Source organism: Cydia amplana, chromosome 4, assembly GCF_948474715.1.
Source record: "Cydia amplana chromosome 4, ilCydAmpl1.1, whole genome shotgun sequence".
Classification (NCBI taxonomy): domain Eukaryota; kingdom Metazoa; phylum Arthropoda; class Insecta; order Lepidoptera; family Tortricidae; genus Cydia; species Cydia amplana.
The window spans coordinates 16624505-16650510 of record NC_086072.1 but is presented as its reverse complement, the minus strand read 5'-3'; the positions used below and the strand labels follow the sequence as shown (position 1 = coordinate 16650510).

The following is a 26006-nucleotide window of genomic DNA, read 5'->3' as shown; positions in this document are numbered from 1 at the left end:
ATGGATACTGCAAAACTACCAAGTTTCAAGGTAAGATAATGTATTTATTATTTAACATTTTTATCCTTTTCATTGTGTGTATAATCGAAAGTAAGAAAATAAAGGCTGAAATATAATTATGGTCACGAACTATGACTATTGATTTGAGTCACTTGCCTATGTTCATAATTTGGCCGTGTAATGTATTAAACCTAATACATACATACATTATTACAAGTGCGGGTAGTTTCAAAAACTCGTATAGCTAGAAAACGACCCCACGGACCCGAGTGCTCCAGAGAGTCGGTCAGGGTCTCCGTCTCCGGCGTGTCTTCGTCGGTCGGAGTGGACCCCAAGGGGACCCGTAGGACTCTCGGCTCTGGCTTACCTTCATTGGCCGTCCAGAGAGAGTTGTTAGAGCTATATGCTCCAGGGGTGGAAGTGAAATTTGCGTAAGCGCGAGTTGGCACAGTGGCTGTTTACAGCCACTGGGTAGAAAGCGGTGTACACCTCTCGACACCCCTGAGCCGCTCACACCGATGTTGCCCCTGGTCGTCTTTATGACGACAGTTTCAGGGGCCCATCTAGTCAGCGGCGAGTCACCACCTGCCTCGATAACGTGTGTTAGCATTGTTATGGCAGGTGTCCGGACTTCTTTACAATAGCCCAGTATCATTGTCCACCCAAACTTCAATCCATAGACCGATATACTGTTTACTTTTTCTACAATAGCCCCAATGCCTGCTGCGACCGGTTCATGAGTGTCTATTGTTGCACCTGTGAACGGGTTCCAGCAGGCGTTCTACATGACATCAAAGCTCTCCAAGGGGCCTCTACGTGTTGGATCTATATCCCCACGCAAGCCTATCAAAAGACCAGGATTTATAGGCCCGTGATCCCAAAAAAGGAGATACAAATAATAATAATAATTTTCTTTATTCAGACAATATACAGTCCACATTTGTTACTCAGCTACTTATAACTAGGTTAATTGTACTTACATACTACACTAGAAATATACAGGTAATTATTTTTACTTGTTTTTAACCCTTTACCGCATACGAAGCCAATTATGGCGGATATAATATTCAACTCTATTGACAGCTATTAAAGTTCAAAATTACTGAATTAGTTTTACTTGCAGTACGGGGTTAATTTAAATAATAAACATCCCCAGAATGGGGGTTTATTAGTGCAGACATCCAATGTCTTTGCAAAAGACTGTCTGGCCTATCCGCTAACATATTTAGAATGCTGTTGGAACTACCCTGGATTCTGCTTCTAATAGACACAATCTTTTTGCGCATTACAGCGTGGAAGTCCTCTACGTGGGCGTCAGCGAACATTCCAGATGCGCTGCAGAATTAGGGAGTCCCATCAGGACCCTAAACATGTTATTATAGAGGACTCGTAAGGCGTTGAGTGCTCTCTGAGTATAACTAACCCACAGGCCGCTGGTGTAAACGATTGACAGAAGGACTTGAACAGGGTTCTCTTTACTTCCCCTGTACAATGCGCGAACCTGCGAGCCAGCATAATCCCCCGAACAGCCAACGCCCTACGCTCCCTCTCAATATCACTAAGTAAGTACCTGCTACTTGTTATACGGTTAAGGTTATAAGCTGATTCAATTTAAAAAGAAGACGAGTAGAATTAACTCGAGTGAGTGTACTCGTAAATAATTACTTTAAATAATGGTCTTCAGTAAAATGAAAATTAGTTTAGGTCGCAAAGATTTGTGTCTTAAATTATACACGGTGGCTAAAAAATAATTGCATTCCCGTTGTCAGGGAGGTTTTGGGATTATAATACTGAGCAACTTTTACTATGGGACCAACCCAGAACCCGCGAAAAAAAAATTACCCTCCCATAGAAATAGGACCAGCCAAAATGTATAAAACAATTTTTTTTTTGTGATTTCGGGGTTGATCCCATAATTCCCATAGTAAAGCGGGTTTGCGCAGTATAATCCCAAAACCTTTCTGGCAACGGGAATGCAGTTATTTTTTAGCCATCCTGTATAGTGTATCGAGATCAAAGTAGAGATATAGTCTGAATAACAGACTCCGATCGGGTCATACGATCCTTGAACTGTCCCTTACATTTTGCCTGCTTGGACTTGGAATGGCGCCTTTGTCTAACTAAACCGTTAATTAGCCCTAATGGTACATTTTACCTTGTCAATTATCGTCTAGTTATATATTATTTAGTTTCAGACAAAGCAGAAACTACGATATACCGTGCCATTATCCGCGCTATTTGAAAATAAATGAGTTTAATTTTTAAAAAGGTCAAATATACTCTGGCAAACCCACTTTGTCAGTAGATAAAGTTGCAAAATTCAAGTTTTCTATGGGAGGAGGACAGCCCATGCCAAACTATAAGAACTAAATATGTGGGTTTGAATACCTCTATAGAGTTGTTGCTTGATAGATTGTTGAAGTGGTTTATCATTTAGGTAACATTAACATAATTTACGTCACCCTAGGCCCGTAAGTGGGGTTTTCTCACTTCCTGGCCAAGGCAAGACGTAAAACTTTAGACAAACCACGGGCGGCAATTCGTAAAGCCCCAGATCGCATATTTATGGCCCTCACCTTCGGTTCGGGCCACAACACCTGCGATCTAGAGCATTCACGAATTCACCTCCCTAGGTATGTAATGTACTATTGAATGTACCCTTGCTAAATGGTATGATTAATCTTATCGTTAGCACGACTTAATTCAATAACAACTTTACAAGACAAATCATTCAATCCCACGGTAGGTTGTTACAGAAAAGACAAGACAATTAATCTATCCAAAACAACCTTCAGCTAGCAATAATCACAAATCAGTCCCATATCCGTGAACAATACCGCCCTACAATCAAAATCAATGTCCTTCAAATATAATTACATTAACATTAGCGTATGTTTCAGTAGTGTTTCTACACTTACAAACAAAACCTACCTATTACCTATAACCTCAAAGTGCAAATAAGAGCCTTGTCAAAGTACCTACCCTTATTTCATAGACAAAATAGAGTTGAGATTTCCACTTCAGTACCGCAAATACATATATAGTTTAACAGTAGTTGGGTGGAGCCGAGATTGCAAGGACCTTGGAATTCGAAAGTGCAAAATGCGACCGGAACGTGCCTAACCGTTTGTCCTGAGAAAAATCTAGAGCAATCTGTTAAATGTCATTTAAGGTTTGTTTGCGGCAAATTACATCCTAGAATTCCTAGATTAGCACTAGGTAGTTTTGCGCCCCTAGTTTGGTAAACGCGAGTCCATGTTCGATTCCTATAAGTACCTAGAGTTTGGCAACTTTTTGGCGTAGGCAATACCTACAAAGTTTTGCAAATTTAAAGCAGTTTGTGAATATACCTACTGAATAGAGTCTGTGCGGAAAGAGAAGAGTCGTGGAATGTATGGGGCCCAATACAATCCACGACTCTTCTCTCTTTCCGCACAGACTCTAAAGGGATTATTTTAAATTAACATTTTCATTCAAAGTATTATAAAACTAAAGTCCGTCAACCAAATCTTGTCAGTAGTAAAAGGCGGCAAATTTGAAAAATCGCGGGTTAGCAACACTGTGTTCGAATAATTCCAAAATGCGTGTCATCTGTGTTTTATCTGTGGAATGTGGATCGTGAACGACAGCCGTCACCTTATTTGTTTTCATTTGGTTTTCATTCTGAATCGTTTCTGTTTCAAGAGATATTTCTGCTGTCACCATTAAATACCAATACATTAAATAAGAATAAGCAAAGCTAAGGGGCCTACAATGTACAATCATGCTCGTTGATGGTAAACATTACTAAAAATTGAGGTTATGACAAGTACATACTGGAAGAACTCTTTCGAACTTTTAAGATTATGTTCAGTTTTTTTGTTTTAGGGTTAAAAGGCATAAATAAAATTAAAACGTATGCCTAAATCTATCCAACAAGACCATAAATTGTGTCCTGGAAACCGTCCATAGGCCCACATGTCTAATAATTTCAGCAATCAGTTGTGACTATTTACAAAGATGCAATAATACTACAGAGTATTATGCTTGGTTGAAGTGACCCGGTAACATTGGTAACTTCATTATATTTTTTCAATTAATGACCTGAATTATAGTGTAAGCTAAAGTGACCCTTATCTTATTTACCTTTAAATTAAATAAACACCCAAATATCAGTTGTTTTATTTTTAATATGTAATCCTATTGTACAATATATACCAATCAAAAAAATTACACAGGTATGTCATATTCATCCAGAAGAGTACACTAATTTACATTAACAAGTGGCATATTATATTGTAAATAACAAATATATGCACTATCTAATAATCTGCATTTTGATATGATTTTATTTTAGTAAACATAGAAGACATAGATAGGGAACAAAGAGAATATAAGCACTACGATAGGCAGTTGTTTTTGATATCTTCAAATTTGTTCATCATTTTGGTTAACATTGTTTTAACATCGCTTTTAAATTGTCCGTCCATGTTTCAAATTTTTTCAATAAACCGCGAGTGACAATTTGAATTAACGTACGCAGGGCGCGCTCAGCGGAAAAAAAAATCTTTTGGTTCGATGTACATTGCTGCTATTCTTAGCGCAATACTGCTCTTTGAGTGTTGCCCTACTTTAGTTTGCTTTACATTGCTACTGACAAGATTTGGTTGACGGACTATAATAATTCTAATAAAACCTTTTTCTGGAACAAAAATTTATTAATCCCAAAATGCTGGCTGTTCCTCCCCAAAAACTTTAAGAAAAGCCATATAAACTTGGTAAATTACGAAAAAATTCACATTTTTTTTTTAATTTATTGCGCCAGCCAGGCATCTGAGTAATCCGGTCCAAACAGTCCAAAGTTGGTCCAAAGCCCGAATCCGAATTCAAAAAGGTTTTAATTGAACTTAGGTAAAACTGTAGAAGAAAAACCATAAAAAAATCAATAAAAAGGTGAATTATAATTATTCTTTTTAAAAATTCGTTTTTTTTTGTGGGAGCGTTTTAGTGTGGTCTCATACGATTTCGCAATCCGCACGGACGGTCCGCGTGACACTAAAACCAGCCTTAGTGTTATGTAGAAATGGCAGACTAATTAGAAATGAGGTAAGACATTCGCTACCAGTCAACCATCTGGCCAAACCGACCAAACATTAACACTTTTCACCAGTCAAGTTAACTATAGATGGTCAACCAAATCTTATCAGTAAAAAAAGGCGCGAAATTAAATTTTTCTATGGGACGATATACCTTCGCGCCTACATTTATCAAATTTGCCGCCTTTTTCTACTGACAAGATCTGCTTGACCAAGTATACCACACACTGTCGCCATCAATAAGTTCCAACACTTCCAACAAAAAAAAATCAGGTTCTGAAGAAATAAAGAAAAAATAAATTAACGAGGGAATTCATACCGCAGATTTTTTTTGCAAAAGGAACGGGTCTGGTTATATTGGTCGGGCTGTCACTGAGCACCCCACTCCCGGCCGCTATCCCACTACTGCCCGATACGGGGACTTTTGGCTGCTGGGTTTCCCCCCTGGCCCGGTTCGCCCCTCCTTAGTTTAACCTGCACCTCCCAGATTCCTCCGGGAGGTCCATATTAATACCAGGCTTAGTGTGGACGTCCAGTCAACATGAGCCACTCAGCACCAGGACTCCCGACCTCAAACCATCCTCCGGCCCCGACCTCCGAGAAGCCGGATTACAGGAGACGCCACGCTCCCAGTCGAATGTACTTTCGAAATTTAGGTATAACTGAAGTACCAGGTCGAGAATTCAAATCCACAATCGTAATTTTATAAATACTATTAAATGTATACAATATTCTCTATTTTATTTTTTATACTCATTAAAACTGATGTTTAAAATTGATCGTGGCACAAAATCCTGATTCCATAACAATAAAAGTTTAAAAAACATTGTTGATATTTAAAGCGCCATCTAGCGGAAAGTGATGGAAGCATTTGGCGGATGCGGATGCTTTTGCTTTGATATGACTTATCAAGTCAAATAGTAGACACTTATTACAGTGAGATGGCGTTATATTATGACTATTATGGGAAAATTTTGTCTAATTAACTTTAATTATATTATTACGTATTTATTTTTATAAAATTATTGAGTTACCTTATTTGTAGTCTACAATTAAACACCAAACCAAAGTTACACAGAATTTTTTTGTCTATAACTTTTGACAGTTTTGAGTTGACAGCTGTTTTCTTTTGTTTGAAATTCATGCAACGGTGCAATTTGAATCGCTAGGCCTTTTCTTGTGAATAAAATTGTAAAAATACGTACAGAAAGAATGGAAATAAATGCAGCTAGTATATCTATCTACAATAGGTAAGTGATTTGCGACTTATCAGCTAATTCTAAGTTAGAAACCATCAACAAAAGTTTGAAGTTGCGCGCTCAAATGTATTGATTTTCCTTCCTAAAATAAGTCAAAGGATGTAAATAAATCAGAAAGACAACTGATCTTGACATTTTTCTATTATTTAGTGCAATGTTTCCGTGGTGCGAGGGGTTCTTATGATAAAAAAATACTTAGTTTTAGTTACTCAAACCCCAGTGATGTGTATTTTTGTGATAACAGGGACTCTGAGGCAGAGTTTGGCATTCTAAGCCCTGTGATACCTAAGCTACGCAGATTTGGCGGTGTTTATTCACCTGAACATCTAAATTTAACTCCAAGGCCAGTAAGTATTCCTATTTCAAAGGTCACAAACTATTTTTTGTCTAGTTAGTAGTGCTTTAATGTCTGTTGTTTATTTTTAGAGAGCCACAGCTGATTTTAAAGAGCCCTGGAATGAGAATCAAAACTTGCTTACTCCTGAGAAGTTACCTGAAGTTGACTTCAAATGCAGGTAACTAAATTAACCTTTTAGGAATAAATATATTAGCTTTTTATTTTTTATTATTCCTATAAATCCTACAGCAATTAGTTTGTCTCTTCTCTACCTCTAAATAAATGACAGCTGATTGGTACACAACTCTAGATAGGTATTAAAATAAGTCAATTTCTTGGAGGATAACCTAATGTAAGGATATTTGAGTTTTAAATGATTTCATACAAATTTAGCTGCCAGGAAATAAAAATAATAAAAATTGAATTCATATAATTATGGTAGCTCTTTAACTTACCTTCTTATCTTTAACACTTTCAATGCCAAGCGCCCCATTTCCAATACAAAATGAATACAATTAGTGTTCTGGCAGTGAATGTGTTAACTGATCTGTCCTGGAACACCTCTTGTCCTTTCTATATTCTATATACCATCGCCCATATTGTTAACTGTACATCGGTGGACCTTATGCCTTTTGTAATAAGTTCCACCTATGTACAGTTAGGAGCGTTGCTGTTTGTACCTGTTCCTTAGTCCGTGATTAGATAATAATCCTATCATTACTGTTCACAGGACAGCTAAACCCAAAGCGCACCATGGTTCTCAGAATTATTCTTTTGAAGGCAACCAAAGCTATCCCCGCCTGAACCGAAGGCTCCGGCCCATTAGGATGGAGCTGGAGACGCCCACGAAGGTCAAACCGACTGTCGATCTTGTAAGAGGTATGGAATAAGAACTAGCACACCATGGTTATGTAGGGACTGCGTCCTACATTCGCCCAAGCTTAGATGATATTAAATAAATAAATAAATTAAATTTTAGCTTTTCCCGTTACACGCAATGTGCATAGCATTCGTAACGGTAACTTTGTTTATTTATTGCCGTTAGGGATAAGCTTGTAAAAGTATTGTAAAATGCATTTCCTTTTCCTTGTCGGCACTGACTCTTTGTTTGTCCATCTTTGTTTTATTTCTTTGTCGGTGTCGGAATACCTATTGTAAACTTAAGTAATAAACTAATTTGTAGCCAGCGTGAGAAACGCTAGGACCCGGCATGTGCAAACCGTTATTGGTCCTGTACTGCTATCCCGATGAGCCTGATGCTTACCTGCAAAGTTATGGTCATCGGAATCGCGGGGAGTCAGAGATAGTTCTGAGTTAGACGTCAACTCGTCGAGTTGTCTCGTACCTTTATTATCACAGGTCGAGCTCGATTTTATATCGCTCCCTACTACATACTAGTTAAATATTTTAATTTCTGTTAGTTTAGTTTTTGAGTAGTGTTAATATAGATTAATTATCTTTCCGGAGTCTACACTTTTATTTACAATAATCCCAACACCTTAGTACGCATACCAAACCCCGCTGCCAAAGTTATAACATTTGAAGGCAACTATAGCTATCCCTACCTTAACCTGGCAAGTGGAAAGTCTTTGCATAGGTTAAAACTGAATAAATGTGTAATAATACTACGAGCGTCGAGGCTTAATTCGTGGACGCTCCCCTAATAATGTAAAAACTAACTACCAGGAGAGGCAGGAGGTCGGAGGATATTTTCTTATGTCTTTAAGAGCCAACAGGAGCTAAGATTTAAATATTTTAGGTAAATATACCCGTCTCGCTAACGGAAGCGGCTCCTAAAACTAGTGCGATAAGGACAAGGCGAAAAATCCTGCGTAAAAATCTCAAGAATCGAGGTTTCGTACTCGACTGTTTCCTCCTCCAAAACTTAACCAATCGTGACCAAATTTGGAAATCTAAATGATAATGACATTATCTGTGTTGGACCGTTTTGCTTTTTTGACTAATTGATATCAGTTTTGAATAGCACGCCTCTCATTGCGGCATAGTCAATTAGGCCATTTTGGCCATTTTTGAAGGGCTCTAGCGCCTTAAAAAACAAAAATATGAAAAAAAGCAAAACGGTCCGACACAGATATTGACAATATTAATCTGTGTTGAAAAAATCATTGCTCTAGCTTCAAAACCCACGGAGGAAACAGTCGAGTACGTTTGTATGGAGAAATGACCACTCCTGTTGGCTCTTAAATATTTATTTATATCTACCTATTATATACATACCTATATCGTCATTTAGTACCGACAACTTAAGCCTTACTGAGCTAATTACAGTGGGACTAGGTTGATTTGTGTAAGATTGACGCACCCAAAATATTGATTAATTTTTTCCCTTCTTTTTTTGTTGCAGTGGATGGCCCTAACGGTCTCCGTTTCAACACTTCCCTCGCAGCCGGAGACATCACAGGCTCGCCAGCGCAATCGCAAACGGACCGCCTGCAGCAAGCCATCAACCCGAGCAAAGCTGTGTTCACCATAGAAACTAATACGTCTAAAGTTAGTGATCATTCGGACACTGAATGGAGTACCTATGATTCTTAAGATTATCAGAAAATCGTGAATAATTTAAATAATCATATTGTTTCAGATACTAATAGTGAACAACAAGGCGTGTTCTCTTCTCGGTTATTCAGCGGGGGAGCTCTGCGGGCTGAAGTTCTCTGATCTGCTGAGAAACAGGAACTGCAAGTTTTCGTTACACGAACCTGAAGAGGGGGACGCTTCTGAGGATGGAACCGTTATTCTGCTTAGTGGCAAAGTAAGTCGCGGCAGAACGCCTTTCAGCCGATTTTTTATGAAGCCGGTGGAAATATTGATTGGATTACTTGGATGAATCAACTTTTTCTTGTCACTCGTTGCCATGGTTACGTTCTCCTGGGTCACTCTTTAAAATTTTTAGTCATTTATATTCACCAAACACGCTTTTTTGTGATACTTATAAACCCTTTCCATAGAGCAGCCATACTCTAAGTGTGTAATTTAGAACACTATGCTTTAGTCGCCTCGAAAAATTTTACTATGCCGCCACCGTATTGTAGGTTGTGGGTTCCATCAAGTATTTCGCTTTCCAAAAGGGTTCCGTCAAAAAACAAATACTGAGATCCGCTGCCATAGAGGATCGTCTACCAAGCGTGTCAGAAGAAGGTGGAGTGCTAACAAACTATGCTACTATTGTCTCTTGGCTGACCGGACTGGACAGAATAACAACAAGAAATCAAGAAATAGTTGATCCACCCACTTAACGAAAGTTGTTTCTTTTGCAGAATTATACTTTTTTTGTTACAGGTGGTAGAATTGTTGTCGAAAGACGGCCGTGCAGTGCAGGTGTCCCTGTGGATTCGACAGTTAGACAGTGATGGGCCTTGTTTGGTAGTTGCTGAGCCGGTCAGCTGTAAAACTGTTGTGGTAAGAGTTCTACACATTCCATATATGGCCATGGTCAGTAAAAATCATGACTTAACTACATTCGTCTTTACATTTTACCATCCTAAATATTTAATTTAGTCTTTCAATAAATTGTTTTGTATTCCAGTTAACAGTAGACGCTGAGGACGGCATGATCCTCTCGTGCTGCGGCGACGACGCGGCCCTGCTGTTTCAGGCGGAGTCCAGCGACAAGTTATTGGGACTCCCGTTGGCCTCGCTGATTCCCTCCGTACAGCTGCCCCCGTGGGACGCGCCCATTCCGCGCAATGTCTCCAAGCAGAGGGCTACAGGTATGATCCTCTCGTGCTGCGGCGACGACGCGGCCCTGCTGTTTCAAGCGGAGTCCTGCGACAAGTTACTGGGACTCCCGTTGGCCTCGCTGATTCCCTCCGTACAGCTGCCCCCGTGGGACGCGCCCATCCCGCGCAATGTCTCCAAGCAGAGGGCTACAGGTATGATCCTCTCGTGCTGCGGCGACGACGCGGCCCTGCTGTTTCAAGCGGAGTCCTGCGACAAGTTACTGGGACTCCCGTTGGCCTCGCTGATTCCCTCCGTACAGCTGCCCCCGTGGGACGCGCCCATCCCGTGCAATGTCTCTAAGCAGAGAGCTACATGTATGATCCTCTCGTGCTGCGGCGACGACGCGGCCCTGCTGTTTCAAGCGGAGTCCTGCGACAAGTTACTGGGACTCCCGTTGGCCTCGCTGATTCCCTCCGTACAGCTGCCCGCATGGGACGCGCCCATTCCGCGCAATGTGTCCAAGCAGAGGGCTACAGGTATGATCCTCTCGTGCTGCGGCGACGACGCGGCCCTGCTGTTTCAAGCGGAGTCCTGCGACAAGTTACTGGGACTCCCGTTGGCCTCGCTGATTCCCTCCGTACAGCTGCCCCCGTGGGACGCGCCCATCCCGTGCAATGTCTCTAAGCAGAGAGCTACATGTATGATCCTCTCGTGCTGCGGCGACGACGCGGCCCTGCTGTTTCAAGCGGAGTCCTGCGACAAGTTACTGGGACTCCCGTTGGCCTCGCTGATTCCCTCCGTACAGCTGCCCGCATGGGACGCGCCCATTCCGCGCAATGTGTCCAAGCAGAGGGCTACAGGTATGATCCTCTCGTGCTGCGGCGACGACGCGGCCCTGCTGTTTCAAGCGGAGTCCTGCGACAAGTTACTGGGGCTCCCGTTGGCCTCGCTGATTCCCTCCGTGCAGCTGCCCCCGTGGGACGCGCCCATCCCGCGCAATGTTTCCAAGCAGAGGGCTACAGGTATGATCCTCTCGTGCTGCGGTGACGACGCGGCCCTGCTGTTTCAGGCGGAGTCCTGCGACAAGTTACTGGGGCTCCCGTTGGCCTCGCTGATTCCCTCCGTACAGCTGCCCCCGTGGGACGCGCCCATCCCGCGCAATGTCTCCAAGCAGAGGGCTACAGGTATGATCCTCTCGTGCTGCGGTGACGACGCGGCCCTGCTGTTTCAAGCGGAGTCCTGCGACAAGTTACTGGGGCTCCCGTTGGCCTCGCTGATTCCCTCCGTGCAGCTGCCCCCGTGGGACGCGCCCATCTCGCGCAATGTCTCCAAGCACAGGGCTACAGGTATGGACCGATGTATCTTAGAATGATACTAAAAACTGGACGCCATTATAAATTGCTGCATTTTCAACCGGTGTTTAGTTTGTGGTCATAGTACGAAGGAGGTATTGAAAACTATAAAAAATCGACGCCATCTCGAAATCTTAAATTTCTTGTCCGATCGTGTTGGTTTCCGTGGCTTTCCTTCTCTAGAAAAATCGTCAAAGGAATAGTTATTATAATGTCTTTGTAGTATATATTAGTGAAGGGTATTTGTAAAATACTGTACCTACCTACATAATAAACCAGTGTTGAACCAGCTCGCTCGCGAGAACCAGGCAGGACTGCTAGTTCAACACTGGTTTATTATATCAATGTAGGTAGGTACAGTATTTTACAAATACCCTTCACTAATATATACTACAGTCTTATTTTTCGATTTCTGTCTCTTATTCTTTCCTCTCTTTCAGTGTTTTGACCCCAGAAATATGAACAACTGCAAACTTATGATCCATTATTTTGTATGTTTTCAGGAAGAACTCTCGACGGCGGTTCATTCCCCCTGTGTCTTTGGATAACTAGACCAGACACTACAGAAAACACCCTATGGTCTGGCTTGAAATCTCACAAAGAAAGACCTGTATATGAAGTCAATGTTAGGGTAAGAAAACTTTTTTATTCGCTAAAGATTTTAAATAAGAATTTGAATGAATATCACTACACCTTATAAAAAAGTCTCCCGCTCCGTCTGTCTGGTATGTTCGCGATAAACTTAAAAACGACTGAACGTATTTTGATGCGATTTTCACCTATATCAATAGAGTGATTCTTGAGGAAGTTTTAGGTCCGGGGCGGGTCGCTAGTTCAGTAATACATTTAGTATCTATTGACTTAATTTTAGCATTAGATTGGTAGATATTAATACCTATTGCAAACAGTGTCCATATTAAACTGTTTACATAACTTTATAGTCATCTTCGGGAGCCAAAATTACCTGGGTTGCTTGCCTGATGACTTTTGTTTTATTACAGAACAATGATTTTAGTTGCTATCACCCAAATAGTCATTTTTGCTATAGGTAAATATGGCTGAACGGAAATGTCATTATTCAACTTTAAATCCTATTGCTAGCAACGTAAAGCTCACAATCCATTGTCTCGCCCAGGTAACCTACAACGTGTCCGGCCTCCTAGTGGTCGACGACGCGGGCATTATAACGGCGTGCAACCAGCACTTCGCGACGCTCACGTTCGGCAAGCCGCACTCGTCGGTGGTGGGGCGGCACATTGACGAGCTTATCCCGGACTTCTGCCGCGCCGCCGACCTGATCAAGCCCATGCCCGACCGGCCCAAGGGCAGGCATGACCAGGACACCAACGGTGAGAGTCGTGACTAGTCAGTGTTCAGTAAACATGTACATATGTATATTTTCTAAATCAAATTTCTATTACACCTTATGTGTATAATTGCATGAATTCTATAGTAATTTAAATTGTATTTTTTCCCTTATTTTCTCGTAATGCATGTTAATTATAAGATGTAATTATTTTTGAAAAGATGTGTCCCGACGAGTTTGTTGCCGGTCCCATATTGGGATACCCTCCTCCAATTGAGGGGGGATTTAAATCTTCTCGGGGCAGAGGTGTAGGGTTAGAGCCGGTCTACCTGGCTTTATTTGACGTTCATAAGCGCATTGTAATTATGCCTACTTGAATAAACTATCTTTTATCTTTATCTTTAAACAGAGCGCCTACCGCGAACCACGTTCGAAATGTTGCCTCTCTGTCGGACTTGTAAATTTGTACGTAAGTGTGCCAGGGAGGTAACACGTCGAACGTGGTTCGCGGTAGGCCCTCTGACCCTACCTTGGCCCGCGAAAAGTGTCAAGTTCCATACAACCTGGCCCGTGAATAAGGCTGCGGCCATTGGATCAAAAAGTTTGGAATCCCCTGCTTTTAATGCCAGCACGTTAGATGAAATGAAACATGGTAGCTAAATGGTCGTGTCCATGAAGTGGCTTCAAGATAAAAAAAAAACATATAATTGTCCGTAAACGCACCAACTGTTGAATTAACTGTATGTATTTATGAAGTAGTGTATGTACCTATGTGTTGTGTTTAGATATACTAGACGCATTTTTGGAAATCTGTTCAGTACTGTTAATGAGATTTGCAAAGTACTGTCTGTGTCTTTCTGTTTTTTAGTGGCTGGCACTAACAAAACATTTTCTTACGTAGAATCAGACACAGATGAGGACTCATGCGGAGCGTTCAACGGCAGCCAAAAGTCCGCCTGCATGTCCAACGTGCAGCAATCGCTCCTATCTACTACGACAAGGGAAAAGTCCTCGAGCGCGCTCTGTCTTGACAAGTCTTGCAGTCTGGTCACGCACACGCCTACACCCACACAGGTAAATATCGAAATGCAGGTAAAAGGCATGCTTGACCATCAGTGCCAACACAATACCAGGGGCCTATTTCTCGAACGGTATTAGACTAATATTATTAGTCCACGAACTGTCAAATCGTATGGGTTGCCATGACAACACACTAATAATATTAGACTAATATCGTTCGAGAAATGGGCCCCAGACATCAGTTACAAGTGAAAGGCATTCAACTGCAGCCAGCGGCGGTAGCACGGTCGCATTTTTATCGCTTGTCACCGTGTCTGTCCCGTTCTAACAAGTATGTAAGTGCGAAAATGACGGGCATAGTGACAGGCGATAAAAATGGAACCATACTGCGCCGGCTGCTGTTTTTAACGTTACAACTTAAACCCCTTCGACAGTATATGAAGTTGTAGAGTTGAGGTTGGGTTATTCGCGCCACATATAACAAAGATTGAATAATTTTACGGTTTAAACTCACTTGTTTTAAGTCACTCGCGCGACATGTTTCGGAGAGCCTAGGTCTAAACAAGTGAGTCTGAACCGTAAAATTATTCAATGTCAGTATGTCTCACAACAGTTTAAATTCGATATAACACAGCTTTGTTAGAGGAGCCTGTTAGGAAAATGAGGCATACCATTTTGGAAATATAACAGTACGGCACACTTTTCTGCAGACTTTGTACGCGCTTTATACAGTAGAACCCGCTTAAGAAGATTCTGGGGACCTATCAAGAAAAGCGTCTTAAACGGGAAATCGTATTAAACGTGAAAATAAATGTAGCTCTTGTGTGACAAAACCACAACATCCATGAAAATACTCCCAATTTTATCGCAGGACATGGTTTCAAGCATCAGCACAACAGCAACCGAACAACGCAACGACACCTCCGCCCTGCCCGACGTCACATCCGGCATGTCCGGCATCTCCATCGACGACTACGCACCCAGCATCTCCAAATCACGCTCCGAGAACATCCTGCGATCCGAACAGAACAACCCGATAGCCAAACAACTAGCCAAAGCCAACGAGAAATCAGATTCCATATACTACACGTCTCAGCATTCACAGGAGGTCACCCCTACAGGAAATACCCCTAGGGTTCGCATGAACGACCCGTCTCTACGTCTGTCTTTTGATTCTAGCAAATACAGGTCGGTTAAAGTCAACCTCCCCGGCCAAGAGAAAGACAAAAGCAGTCTGTCGTTAGATTTTTGTGACTCGAATGAGACGAGCGCGGATTTCTTGACGCCTATCAATGAGATGCCGCCGCCTGGGTGCGAAATCGAGGATTTGCCGAACCATAATGGGAATGAGAGTATTGAGAGTTTGAGTAATGATAATGATCTGGAGACTCAGACCGAGTCGGCGCCGAGGAAGAGATATGACTGTGAGTATGATGATGATGGTATCGCCATCTGTTGAGAAATCTTTTCTCATAATTCTTAAATCATTCCGGAACTCGTCAGACCCAAAAGCAAACGTGGTCAATCATTTCAAAAATGTACTTTACAATACAATACCTGTAGTTTTACCCGTGGAGCGCCCTACTGTCACACGTGTGATAGTAGTTAGTATAGAGCACTGACTTAATATAAAAGAAATAGACACACAAAGCAGAACAAAAACGTCAAGAAATGTGGATCCCAATGACGTTTCGCACCATTTGCATTGATGATAAAAACGCTTACGTAAATTTTGAGTCAAGATAAATGTTTCGTACAGAAAAGAGCTTAATGTCGTAAGCATTAAGTGTCAAATTTGCAAACATAAGTACCAACACTGTTAAAAAATTTAGTCCGATGGCACTAAACGTAACGTATTTACGTCAAACAACGTCAAACGAGAATAATGAACGAATGGAGTCACTTTGGTACACTTTAATATGTATTACTGTACAGGAAAATATTAAAATTGAAGTAATAAATAAAACAAATTTAATTTAATCGGGAGCTCAAATAAAATTAATTCGTGGTTCAAATTCAAACAACTAAAAATTTTTAATTCGTAAGTATACGTCTTTAAATACTAATTTCCTTGAAATAAATTCTACTTATTAAATAACTGTGTATTTAAGATCTACATTTACTCATAGCACGGGTGCACGGGGACATTTAGATATTGATTGTATTTTTTTTATAAAGTCTACCTATTTTTTTTTTTTTTTTATTAAAAATGGGCTTACTCATGGCCACAGACTAGCCGGGGCGAAGACGTGGCCTACGATGGAGCGAGTCTGCCCAGAAGGTGCCTGTTCACCCTTGATTTGAAGGTTGCCGGGTTATATGAGCTCGGAAATATAGACGCCGGCAAGGAATTCCATTCCTTGGCAGTGCGCATAAGGAAAGAGGAAGCAAAGCGCTTCGTGCGGATTCGTGGAATATCTACCAGGTAAGGATGGAAACCGGCCGTGCGTCTAAAAGTCCGATGGTAGAATGGGGACGGTGGAATAAGCTCGTGTAGCTCTTGAGCACACTCCCCGAAGTGCAATCTGTAGAACACCGACAGACTGGCGACTTTCCGCCGATGGGCCAAAGACTGAAGCTTACCCGTTAGCTTCTTGTCACCAATCATCCTCCTGGCTCTGCGCTCCACTGAGTCTAAAGCAGCGAGTTGGTATTTAGCTGAGCCGTCCCACAGGTGGCTGCAATACTCCATACACGATCGGACTTGAGCTTTATAAAGTGTTAGAAGCTGTCCAGGTGTGAAGTATCGCTTCACCTTATTTAGGACGCCCAGCTTTCTGGCCGCAGTCTGTGCTTTAGATTCAATGAAGGTGCCGCAGTTGAGGACTGAACTCAACTCCACGCCGAGGAGTTCCAGGCTGTCAGTAATAGGTACAGATGCACCTCGGAAAGAAGGAGTCAGTTCGAATGGACTCCGTTTTGCGGAAAACAGACCTATACTTACTTTATAAAAAAAAATCCTGTGGTTGTCACTGTGTTCCGACAGGTTTAGCATTTACAGTTAGTCGATATAAGCCCTTATTTGTGGTGTATATGTCGGAAACAGGGAAATGGGCCAAACACACAAGTGCCGTTTTGCCTTGTTTAAAACTGCATCACCCCTATCTCTTGCTATAATTAAATAGCAGTCCACTTTGCACGTCGCATAGGTTTTCTTGGAAATCTTCAATTTAAACATAATATTATTTCTTATGAATTCCATATAAAAATATAAAAAAATATTGACCTCACATCGACTCAATAGAATTTTGTTCCTTGACATCCCTTCTTTGGTACTAACAAATTAATTTATTCAAAACCATAAAATTACCACCAGATTACATAAATTATGTAATGCTATCCAAAGAACTAACCGAAAGAAATACATTCCATCCTTTTTCCTTGTTTTATCATTGTTAGTTTTACATATTTTAACGGCACATTTCGTAATTGTTGACAACTTCACATTTGAGCGTTTCAAACAAGACTAAACGAAAAAGTAATGCATGATCTGTTTTGACATCACTTTTGTGGGGCCATTTTTGGCGGCTGATTGGGTATCCAGTTCTTTATACTATATCAATGGTATAGAGGTTCCATACTACGGTAATACTGGGCTTCACGAGTTAATGCGACGACATGACGGTCTCAGGTATCACTACTTATAGTTATTTACGATACAAGTGTGGAAAAGAGGAAATTCGAAACGAGTGGCGGTAAATTAAAACACGACCGGAGGGAGTGTTTTAAATCGACACGAGTTGCGAATTACCTATTCGCACGTGTATCGTACAACGTTTTACAGTACATATGGCACTTTAAACTTTCGACATACGCACGGAAAGTGCTCATTCCCGTTCGGGAAAGTAGCACCATATCCTTATCGAATAATTTGTCAATAAAAATAAGCCTAAATCGTATATTATATCGACAGTGGACGGCCCCGAAACTCCATGTATCGCCAAACGCCTCCTCCGAGCCCACATGACGTCAACCCCGCAGCGAACCAAATCAGAGTGCGACGACACACAGGACGGCACCTACCGCGGCATCGTGCTACACCGCGACGGCACGCAGCTCAGTGAGTATCGTTACAAGACAACCCATAGAGAATAGACTGGAAACTTCTAGAAACGTCTCCGAGCTCACGTGACGAATCCGCAGCGAACCAAGTCCGAGTGCGACGACACACAGGACGGCACCTATCGCGGCATCGTGCTACACCGCGACGGCACGCAGCTCAGTGAGTACCGTTACAAGACAACCCATAGAGAATAGACTGGAAACTTCTAGAAACGTCTCCGAGCTCACGTGAGGAACCCGCAGCGAACCAAGTCCGAGTGCGACGACACACAGGACGGCACCTACCGCGGCATCGTGCTACACCGCGACGGCACGCAGCTCAGTGAGTATCGTTACAAGACAACCCATAGAGAATAGACTGGAAACTTCTAGAAACGTCTCCGAGCTCACGTGACGAATCCGCAGCGAACCAAATCAGAGTGCGACGACACACAGGACGGCACCTACCGCGGCATCGTGCTACACCGCGACGGCACGCAGCTCAGTGAGTACCGTTACAAGACAACCCGTAGAGAATAGACTGGAAACTTCTAGAAACGTCTCCGAGCTCACGTGACGAATCCGCAGCGAACCAAATCAGAGTGCGACGACACACAGGACGGCACCTACCGCGGCATCGTGCTACACCGCGACGGCACGCAGCTCAGTGAGTACCGTTACAAGACAACCCGTAGAGAATAGACTGGAAACTTCTAGAAACGTCTCCGAGCTCACGTGAGGAACCCGCAGCGAACCAAGTCCGAGTGCGACGACACACAGGACGGCACCTACCGCGGCATCGTGCTACACCGCGACGGCACGCAGCTCAGTGAGTATCGTTACAACACAACCACACTAGATGGAGTGGATAGATCCCGTGCCTGGTCAAACGGCTCTAAACCATGCGACTGAGTAAATATGCTGTAGAAATTTCATCATCCCATTCTTATTTCTTCTCATTTTTCACCGGTGTGTGTTATCCCACCTCACCTCGCCCGCCGCATACGCCTCTCCAAACTCTTCATCCAGAACGGTCGTCCATTTCCCCTTTTCCAGGCTTACACCTTTCACCTACTAATAAACCGTCTATGTTCTTCGTCAGTCATTTTCTTAGCACTTAGAAAAAACTCTCGAAACTAAACTTTTTAAATTTTAGGCACTTCCAAATTCTAAAGTTTAATTAAATTCTCAGATGTACTATACACGGTATCAACCATGCAACTAACGGCCGGCAACAGAGTCCGCTGCGTGTGGCTCGGCGTCCAACTGGAGGACACGGCGCGACACACCACGCTCGCCTCCAGCGTCGCTTCCACGGCCGACAGCTCCCTAGTACTTGTAAGTGTGGAATGCTAACATTGTCGCCACTTAGGACCATCTTTACTATCAAAGCGCATGCTTTAGCTATAAACAATGCACTACAATAACTATAGAAGTCTGGCTAGACAATCTCAAAAATTGTCCCCACATGTATTGTGCCGTGCCGCGAGCGACTTAAATGTGCTGCGCCAGGCGTGGCTCACTCCGCGATTTCGTCGCGTCGCTACAAGTACCTACAAGTACATGCGGACCACACCAATTTTGGTGTCTAGCCATAGTAGTTGCCGCGCACCGCTACGGAACGGACGCCTGCTCGCGCTTGCGCCACCTAGCGGTCATAACTGTCGTAATAGACGACTGTTAGAGAGTGAATCTTCTGTACCTAGTACTATTATATATTATGTGACTGCGCGCAGCTTGACTCAGATAATTTGTTTGCAGGGAAACAAGTCGGTGAGCAGTAGGCCGCACTCCATGTCCCTCGTGAGCCAGTGCGGCGAAGAGCAGATCTCCGGCGAGTACAACAAGCATTATGTCACGTTGAAACAAATTGGTAAGAAATTAGTCACTAATTAGTAAACAGTCTTTTATTGTTATTTTTTTACAAATGAAATTTTAATTTGTTTTGGCTGGTTTTGATTTGTGATTATTCTGGATGTGATTTGCTGCTAGAGGCTATAATATATAAATTAATAATAAATTAGTGACGTGTCGAAATATAACTTCATATTAGAAGGTTATAGAAATAATAGCGGACGTATCTATTTGCTTCCACTGGGAATGTTGGCTCGGTCGCCATGTATGTAGTTTAATACACGAAAATCTTTTTTCATAGGTAAAGGCGCCTACGGCTGCGTAAAGATGGCGTACCGTCGCTCTGACCGTCTCCTAGCGGTGGCCAAGTTCATATTGAAAGAGAAAGTCGGCGCGCAGTTCTGGGTAGACGGACCCGACGGCAAGCGGGTTCCGCTAGAGCTGAGCCTGCTCATGACATTGAAGCATCCTAATATCGTGAGTAAAACTAGTCCCTAATATAGTGAGTTCTGCTTCCTCTACGCAGCGCTGAAAAGGCGGTTTTAGAATATATGGAAATTCGTACGCAATAGGGAATATTACGCGAAACTCTGCATAGGGGGCGCTACTCCGACAATAAGTCACAAGGGTCTACCGCAAACGAGAGTCGTTTTTTATCTAACCTCTCTATCACTCTTGCATATTCGAGCGATAAAGAGGCAGATAGCTGAGTTTCGATTTCGGGTTTGCCGATAGGCCGATAAGCCCTTGAAATTGATAACTCGAGATATTTTATTAAAGAAATTAGAACTTTAAATTAAATTACATAAGGTTCAAAATTCTTCCATTTTTCCCCGCGAGTTATCAACTTCTTCCCGTCGTGTACGGCTTTGTAAACAAACCGCCTTGATGTATCATCAATGTCATATTTGATTGTCTGTGAAAACTTGTCAAAAAAACAGTTTAAGGTACACTATATACAAGTTACTCTATGGTATACTTAAGTCACCAGTGCTGCACTCTGGCGGAAAAACATTGCAGTAATACTCCCTATTAGTATTATTTTATTTACATTTCAACAGGTCAGCATACTAGACGTTTATGAGAATGAGAAATACTTTCAAATGGTGATGGAGAAACATGGCGCGGGCATGGATCTGTTCGAGTTCATTGAGCGGCGACCCGCGCTGGACGAGCCACTTCTCAGCTACATCTTCAGACAGGTATTTTGAATTTTTATTTTGAACTGTGGGACTAATTGTAAGACAAATGTTAGACCTCTTCGTCATACTGAATTTTTTTGTTAGAATGGAATAAAACTTTAACATGGATTTGGTAAGTTTTATGTATAAGGGTAAATGTAAAACAAAAAACATAGATTATTATATGAGTGATCCAAAACACGGCTATTGTTTTTTGGTTAGGGATTTTTATGAATTTTATGTCGTAATATATGAATAGCACTTTATTATAAGATAAGAAATCCTAGTACGCTAGTTTTTGGTTTCATAAATCTAATGTTCTAGTTTCATTTGATATAGCTCCACGTCCACTTTATTTTACAGATAGGCCAAGCAGTAGAGTACCTCCACTCCCTAAACATACTGCATCGAGACATCAAGGATGAAAACGTGATCATAGACAACAAGTTCCACGTGAAACTGATAGACTTCGGATCGGCCACGTTCATGAGCAAGGACACGTTGTTCTCGACCTTTTATGGCACGACGGAGTACTGCAGCCCTGAAGTATTGGCTGGGAACAAGTGAGTAACATTCTGGCACAGACAAGACATCCTCCAGACTGAGCATAGTAGCGCTACCCCCTCTGCCACAAATATACGGTAGTTTTACTCCATTTTCGAGTCAGTGTCTTTGAACGGACCAATCACGGCACGGGACTCGCCTCGTCCCCCGCACCCCAGTATTTTTGGCAGCATCGGTTTCATGAAATAATTGCTCTAAACTCCGTCTAGAGGATTCCTAGTCTATGCATTCTGGTTACGTTTGACTGACGTGTCCAGCCGAAACCCACTAAAGCTCCAGAAGCGAGTAGTTCATTTAATTTGATTCCCACTGGCTTGCCTTTTTAGGGTTCCGTACCCAAAGGGTAAAAACGGGACCCTATTACTAAGACTCCGCTGTCCGTCCGTCTTTATGTCACCAGGCTGTAGCTCATGAACCGTGATAGCTAGGCAGTTGAAATATTCACAGATGATGTATTTCTGTTGCCGCTATAACAACAAATACTAAAAACAGAATATAATATATTTAAATGGGGCTCCCATACAACAAACGTGATTTTTTTGCCGTTTTTTGCGTAATGGTACGGAACCCTTCGTGCGCGAGTCCGACTCGCACTTGGCCGGTTTTATTCGGAACAACTTGAGTTTACAAATCAAGTCCCGAAGTTAAAACTAGCTTAGATTGGTATTCCACCTGTCCAATTTCATGGTCCAATGTGCATTGCGTCTCACTCTCTCTTTAATCAAAATGTGAGACTGATGTGTATTTGTATATATCTATATGTAGTTATAGGGCGCTTGCGCCTACTGCTTAACCAGTAATAAACTAGCTTGCGAACGTTGTTTCACTCGTACATCTCAGAGACGCAAAAACACATTGGACAAAGATATGCAACAGATAGAATACCACCCACATTACATAGCGTTAGTTTGTCCAACTCATTTGACGCACCGTCTCTGCTTGGGCCTTACATGATTACTTGATTTCACAGGTATGCAGGCCCCGAACTGGAGATGTGGTCAATGGGTATAACCCTCTACGTGCTGACATACTTCGTTAACCCTTTCTCTGATATAGAAGACACGATACAAGGGCCGCTTGTGTTGCCGTCACCTGTTTCTGAAGGTATTATTTAGAAAGCTTAATCAAAACATGTATCAGCACAACTTATAAAACAAAGTCCTCCACCGCGTCTGTGTGTTTGTATATTTATATGCATTTGTATGTTCGCGATAAACTCAAAAACTACTGAACGGATTTTCATGCGGTTTTCACCTATCGATAGAGTGATTCTTGAGGAAGGTTGCAAAACCCGTGCGAAGCCGGGGCGGGTAGTTAGTCTTGAATTGAATACTATCGAAAATGGTCACAAAAAATATTGATCATTTTGCACGACACGGCACATTCTTTAAATAGTGGTAAGAATGGTAAGATAGATCCAGCGAAAGAGAAAGCGGGGGGTTCAAAATTATTTTGCAATTAAATAAGAATGTTTTATATATAGAAATGGTAAGTAAATAATTGATTTTCATACAGATTTGGAACAACTGCTGCGGTGGATGCTGTGCAAGGAGCCCTCACAGAGATGTACAGTCAGTCAGCTGATGGCGCACCCGTGGATACGACAGCCTGTGGCCATCGCCAACTACGTGTTCCACGAGATCGTCGACTGCGGTAATTATATAGTTATTTCATTCCTCATGCTCTGAAAGAGGGTCAATGTTGTTCTAAAAGGTGTGCAGAAAATGATACGTTTCTGCACTAGAGCATTTTACGTTCCAAGTACGTTTGTTTTTATTTTTTACGATAAGCAGTTCAAATTTGGGTTTAAATGGATTTGTTATACAATTTCCATTCTGATAACTCCCCATTCCATAAATAACGATACTCTTGCCTAAATTTTTAATTGAAAGTACCCTCAAGAAATACTATAAAAAATTGTACTTAGTCATGCATTTTACTTTCCTCATATTCGAAATGAAAAGTAGTGTTTAACTCGGGTGAAAAGCATAATTTCAGCCTCGGACTATCGGTGCTCTTACTGCGTTCGAGCGCCAAACTACCTCGGTGGTAGAAATGAGTGCCTTTCATACCTTGGTTAACAATGTACTATTTTAGGCCATTACGGCAAAGCCAACAGGAAGTGATGATTTTAGACATTAACGCTCATTAACTTTTTTCAGACCGCCACGAAGCGAATCCTGAAACGTACTACAGTGGCAGTCTGGGGTCGCCAAGAAGCGGCTCTCCCGTCTCCTTAGCTGATCCATTAGCTAAAGGTAGGTGTACGCAGTATTACCAGTGTTGTATCACTCAATTGTTAGAGTCAGACGGAGGAAAGTCTGCAGCGATTTTGATAGCTCACGCAGTGCAAGTGTCATTTTAAACGTCAAACTTCTATGAATTTATGACGTGTAAATAACACTTTCACTGCGCAGGCTATCAAAATCGCTGCAGACTTTTCTTGGTCTAACTCTAGAAATACTCCTAAGGAGAAGACTTCAAAAACAAACAAATCACTACATGGTATAAAACAAAGTCGCTTCCCGCTGTCTGTCTGTCCCTATGTATGCTTAGATCTTTAAAACTACGCAATGGATTTTTATTAATAGATAGAGTGATTCAAGAGGAAGGTTTATGTATAATTTGTTAACCCGTACGGAGCCGGGGCGGGTCGCTAGTTAATAAAAAAATAAAAAAAACTTTTATTCACAAATCTTGCTTACAACCAGTACATATATTCTTCTGCCAAACCACAGAGTGGTTTGTTGGCAGACGAGGCTCCTTTATGTTTATGTAAGCTAGGTAGTTGATATGTAGCTTAAACTTTAATAATGATTTATTGATATTGATGAATTGAGGGGATTTAAGTCTTCTCGAGGCAGACGTGTAGGGTTGGAGCCGGTGTAGATTTATTTGACGTTCATAAGCGCATTGTAACCTACTTGAATAAACTATCTTTTATCTTATCTTTATCTTTATTTCTGCGCTATTTGCTCCCCAGAACGCTCAAACCCATCCGAGGTGGCAATCCGCTCCGAAAGCAAGAACGTGTCGCGCGACGAACCGAAGCGAAACTCACTGGCGCTTCACGCTCTGTCCACCGCGGACAGAGACGCGCAGTCTGACAACTACAGTCTACGATCATCGGCTGATGTAAGTTGTGCTTTACTGTTTTATTCACATTTTTAACCGACAAAGTACCAGTTGCACCATCCGCACTTGACAGACTGATCAAGTGATCAACGTCACCCGGCGCGCCGCGGCGCTTTACTGTGAAACTTTCCATACAATAAAATTTAGTGAAGTCTTTAACGATGACAAACACTTTGGTGCAACCGGCCCTTAACAAAGGATAAGATTCTCATTGAATAATTTTACGGTTTAGACTCACTTGTTTTAAGTCACTCGCGCGACATGTTTCGGAGAGCCTAGGTAAAATTATTCAATGTTAGTATGTCTCACAACAGTTTAAATTAGAAAAGATTCTCAATTCTCCGGGATCATTGTTTTTTATTCTGTGTACGCTCCCCGATTTCCGAAGACAGCTCCAAGCAGCGAAGGTACTCTAGGTTGATGAGAAGGTACAGATGTCCCTTTGGCATATCGTCAGGACCTGATTAATACTTCTATCCTGGAGAAACCCTGGTGGATCCTAGAAAAATCGAGGGAGCTCTGTAAGGGCGCGTGTACACGGCGGCGGCGCGGAGGCGGCACCGTGTACACGCGCCCTAAATTTAATAACTGACAAAAATCATAATTTAGTTAAATAGAACTGCTGATGAAGATCAAATGTCTGACTGCTTTGAAATGTCTGCTTTTTTAAGATTCCGTACCCAAAGGGTAAAAACGGGACGCTATTACTCCGCTGTCCGTCTGTCTGTCACCAGGATGTAACTTATGAACCGTGATAGCTAATACAGTTGAAATTTTCACAAATAATATATTTCTGTTGTCGCTATAACCACACATACCTACTGAAAACAAAACAAAATAAATATTTAAGTGGGGCTCCCATACATGTGATTGTTTTTGCCGTTTTTTGCGTAATGGTACGGAACCCTTGGTGCGCGAGTCCGACTCGCACTTGTCCGGTTTTTGTTTGTTAAATACACGATCTCTTTTCATGCAGATCCTAGACATCTCTTCGAAACCCGTGTCTGAAGCGGCCCTAACCGACATCAGCTCGGACGCGACCGGGCACGCGGCCTGCGACATCGACTACGACCCCGACCAGTGCGAGTGCGACAGCTGGGACGAGTGCGAGCAGGACAGCTTCTCGTAACTAGACGGGCGGGAGCAAGAACAAATACGGTAAAACGTTTGCAAATGTGTCACTATCTTGGAGGATACAACT

General features: G+C 42.2%; 1 protein-coding gene across 1 annotated transcript; it reads left to right on the top strand.

Moving 5' to 3' along the window:
• LOC134647536 (PAS domain-containing serine/threonine-protein kinase) lies at positions 1-25981 on the top strand. The gene is made up of 23 exons (XM_063501888.1): positions 1-30; positions 6427-6681; positions 6761-6849; positions 7402-7550; positions 9037-9182; positions 9274-9444; positions 9972-10091; positions 10219-10402; positions 12208-12335; positions 12840-13053; positions 13912-14084; positions 14902-15454; positions 17944-18090; positions 19264-19409; positions 19833-19944; positions 20227-20402; positions 20987-21127; positions 21470-21669; positions 22641-22774; positions 23186-23323; positions 23833-23928; positions 24654-24805; positions 25782-25981. The coding sequence occupies exons 1-23, from the start codon at positions 1-3 to the stop codon at positions 25932-25934; spliced, it is 3807 nt and encodes a 1268-aa protein (XP_063357958.1). The 3' UTR covers positions 25935-25981.
• The last annotated feature ends 25 nt before the right edge of the window (positions 25982-26006 follow it).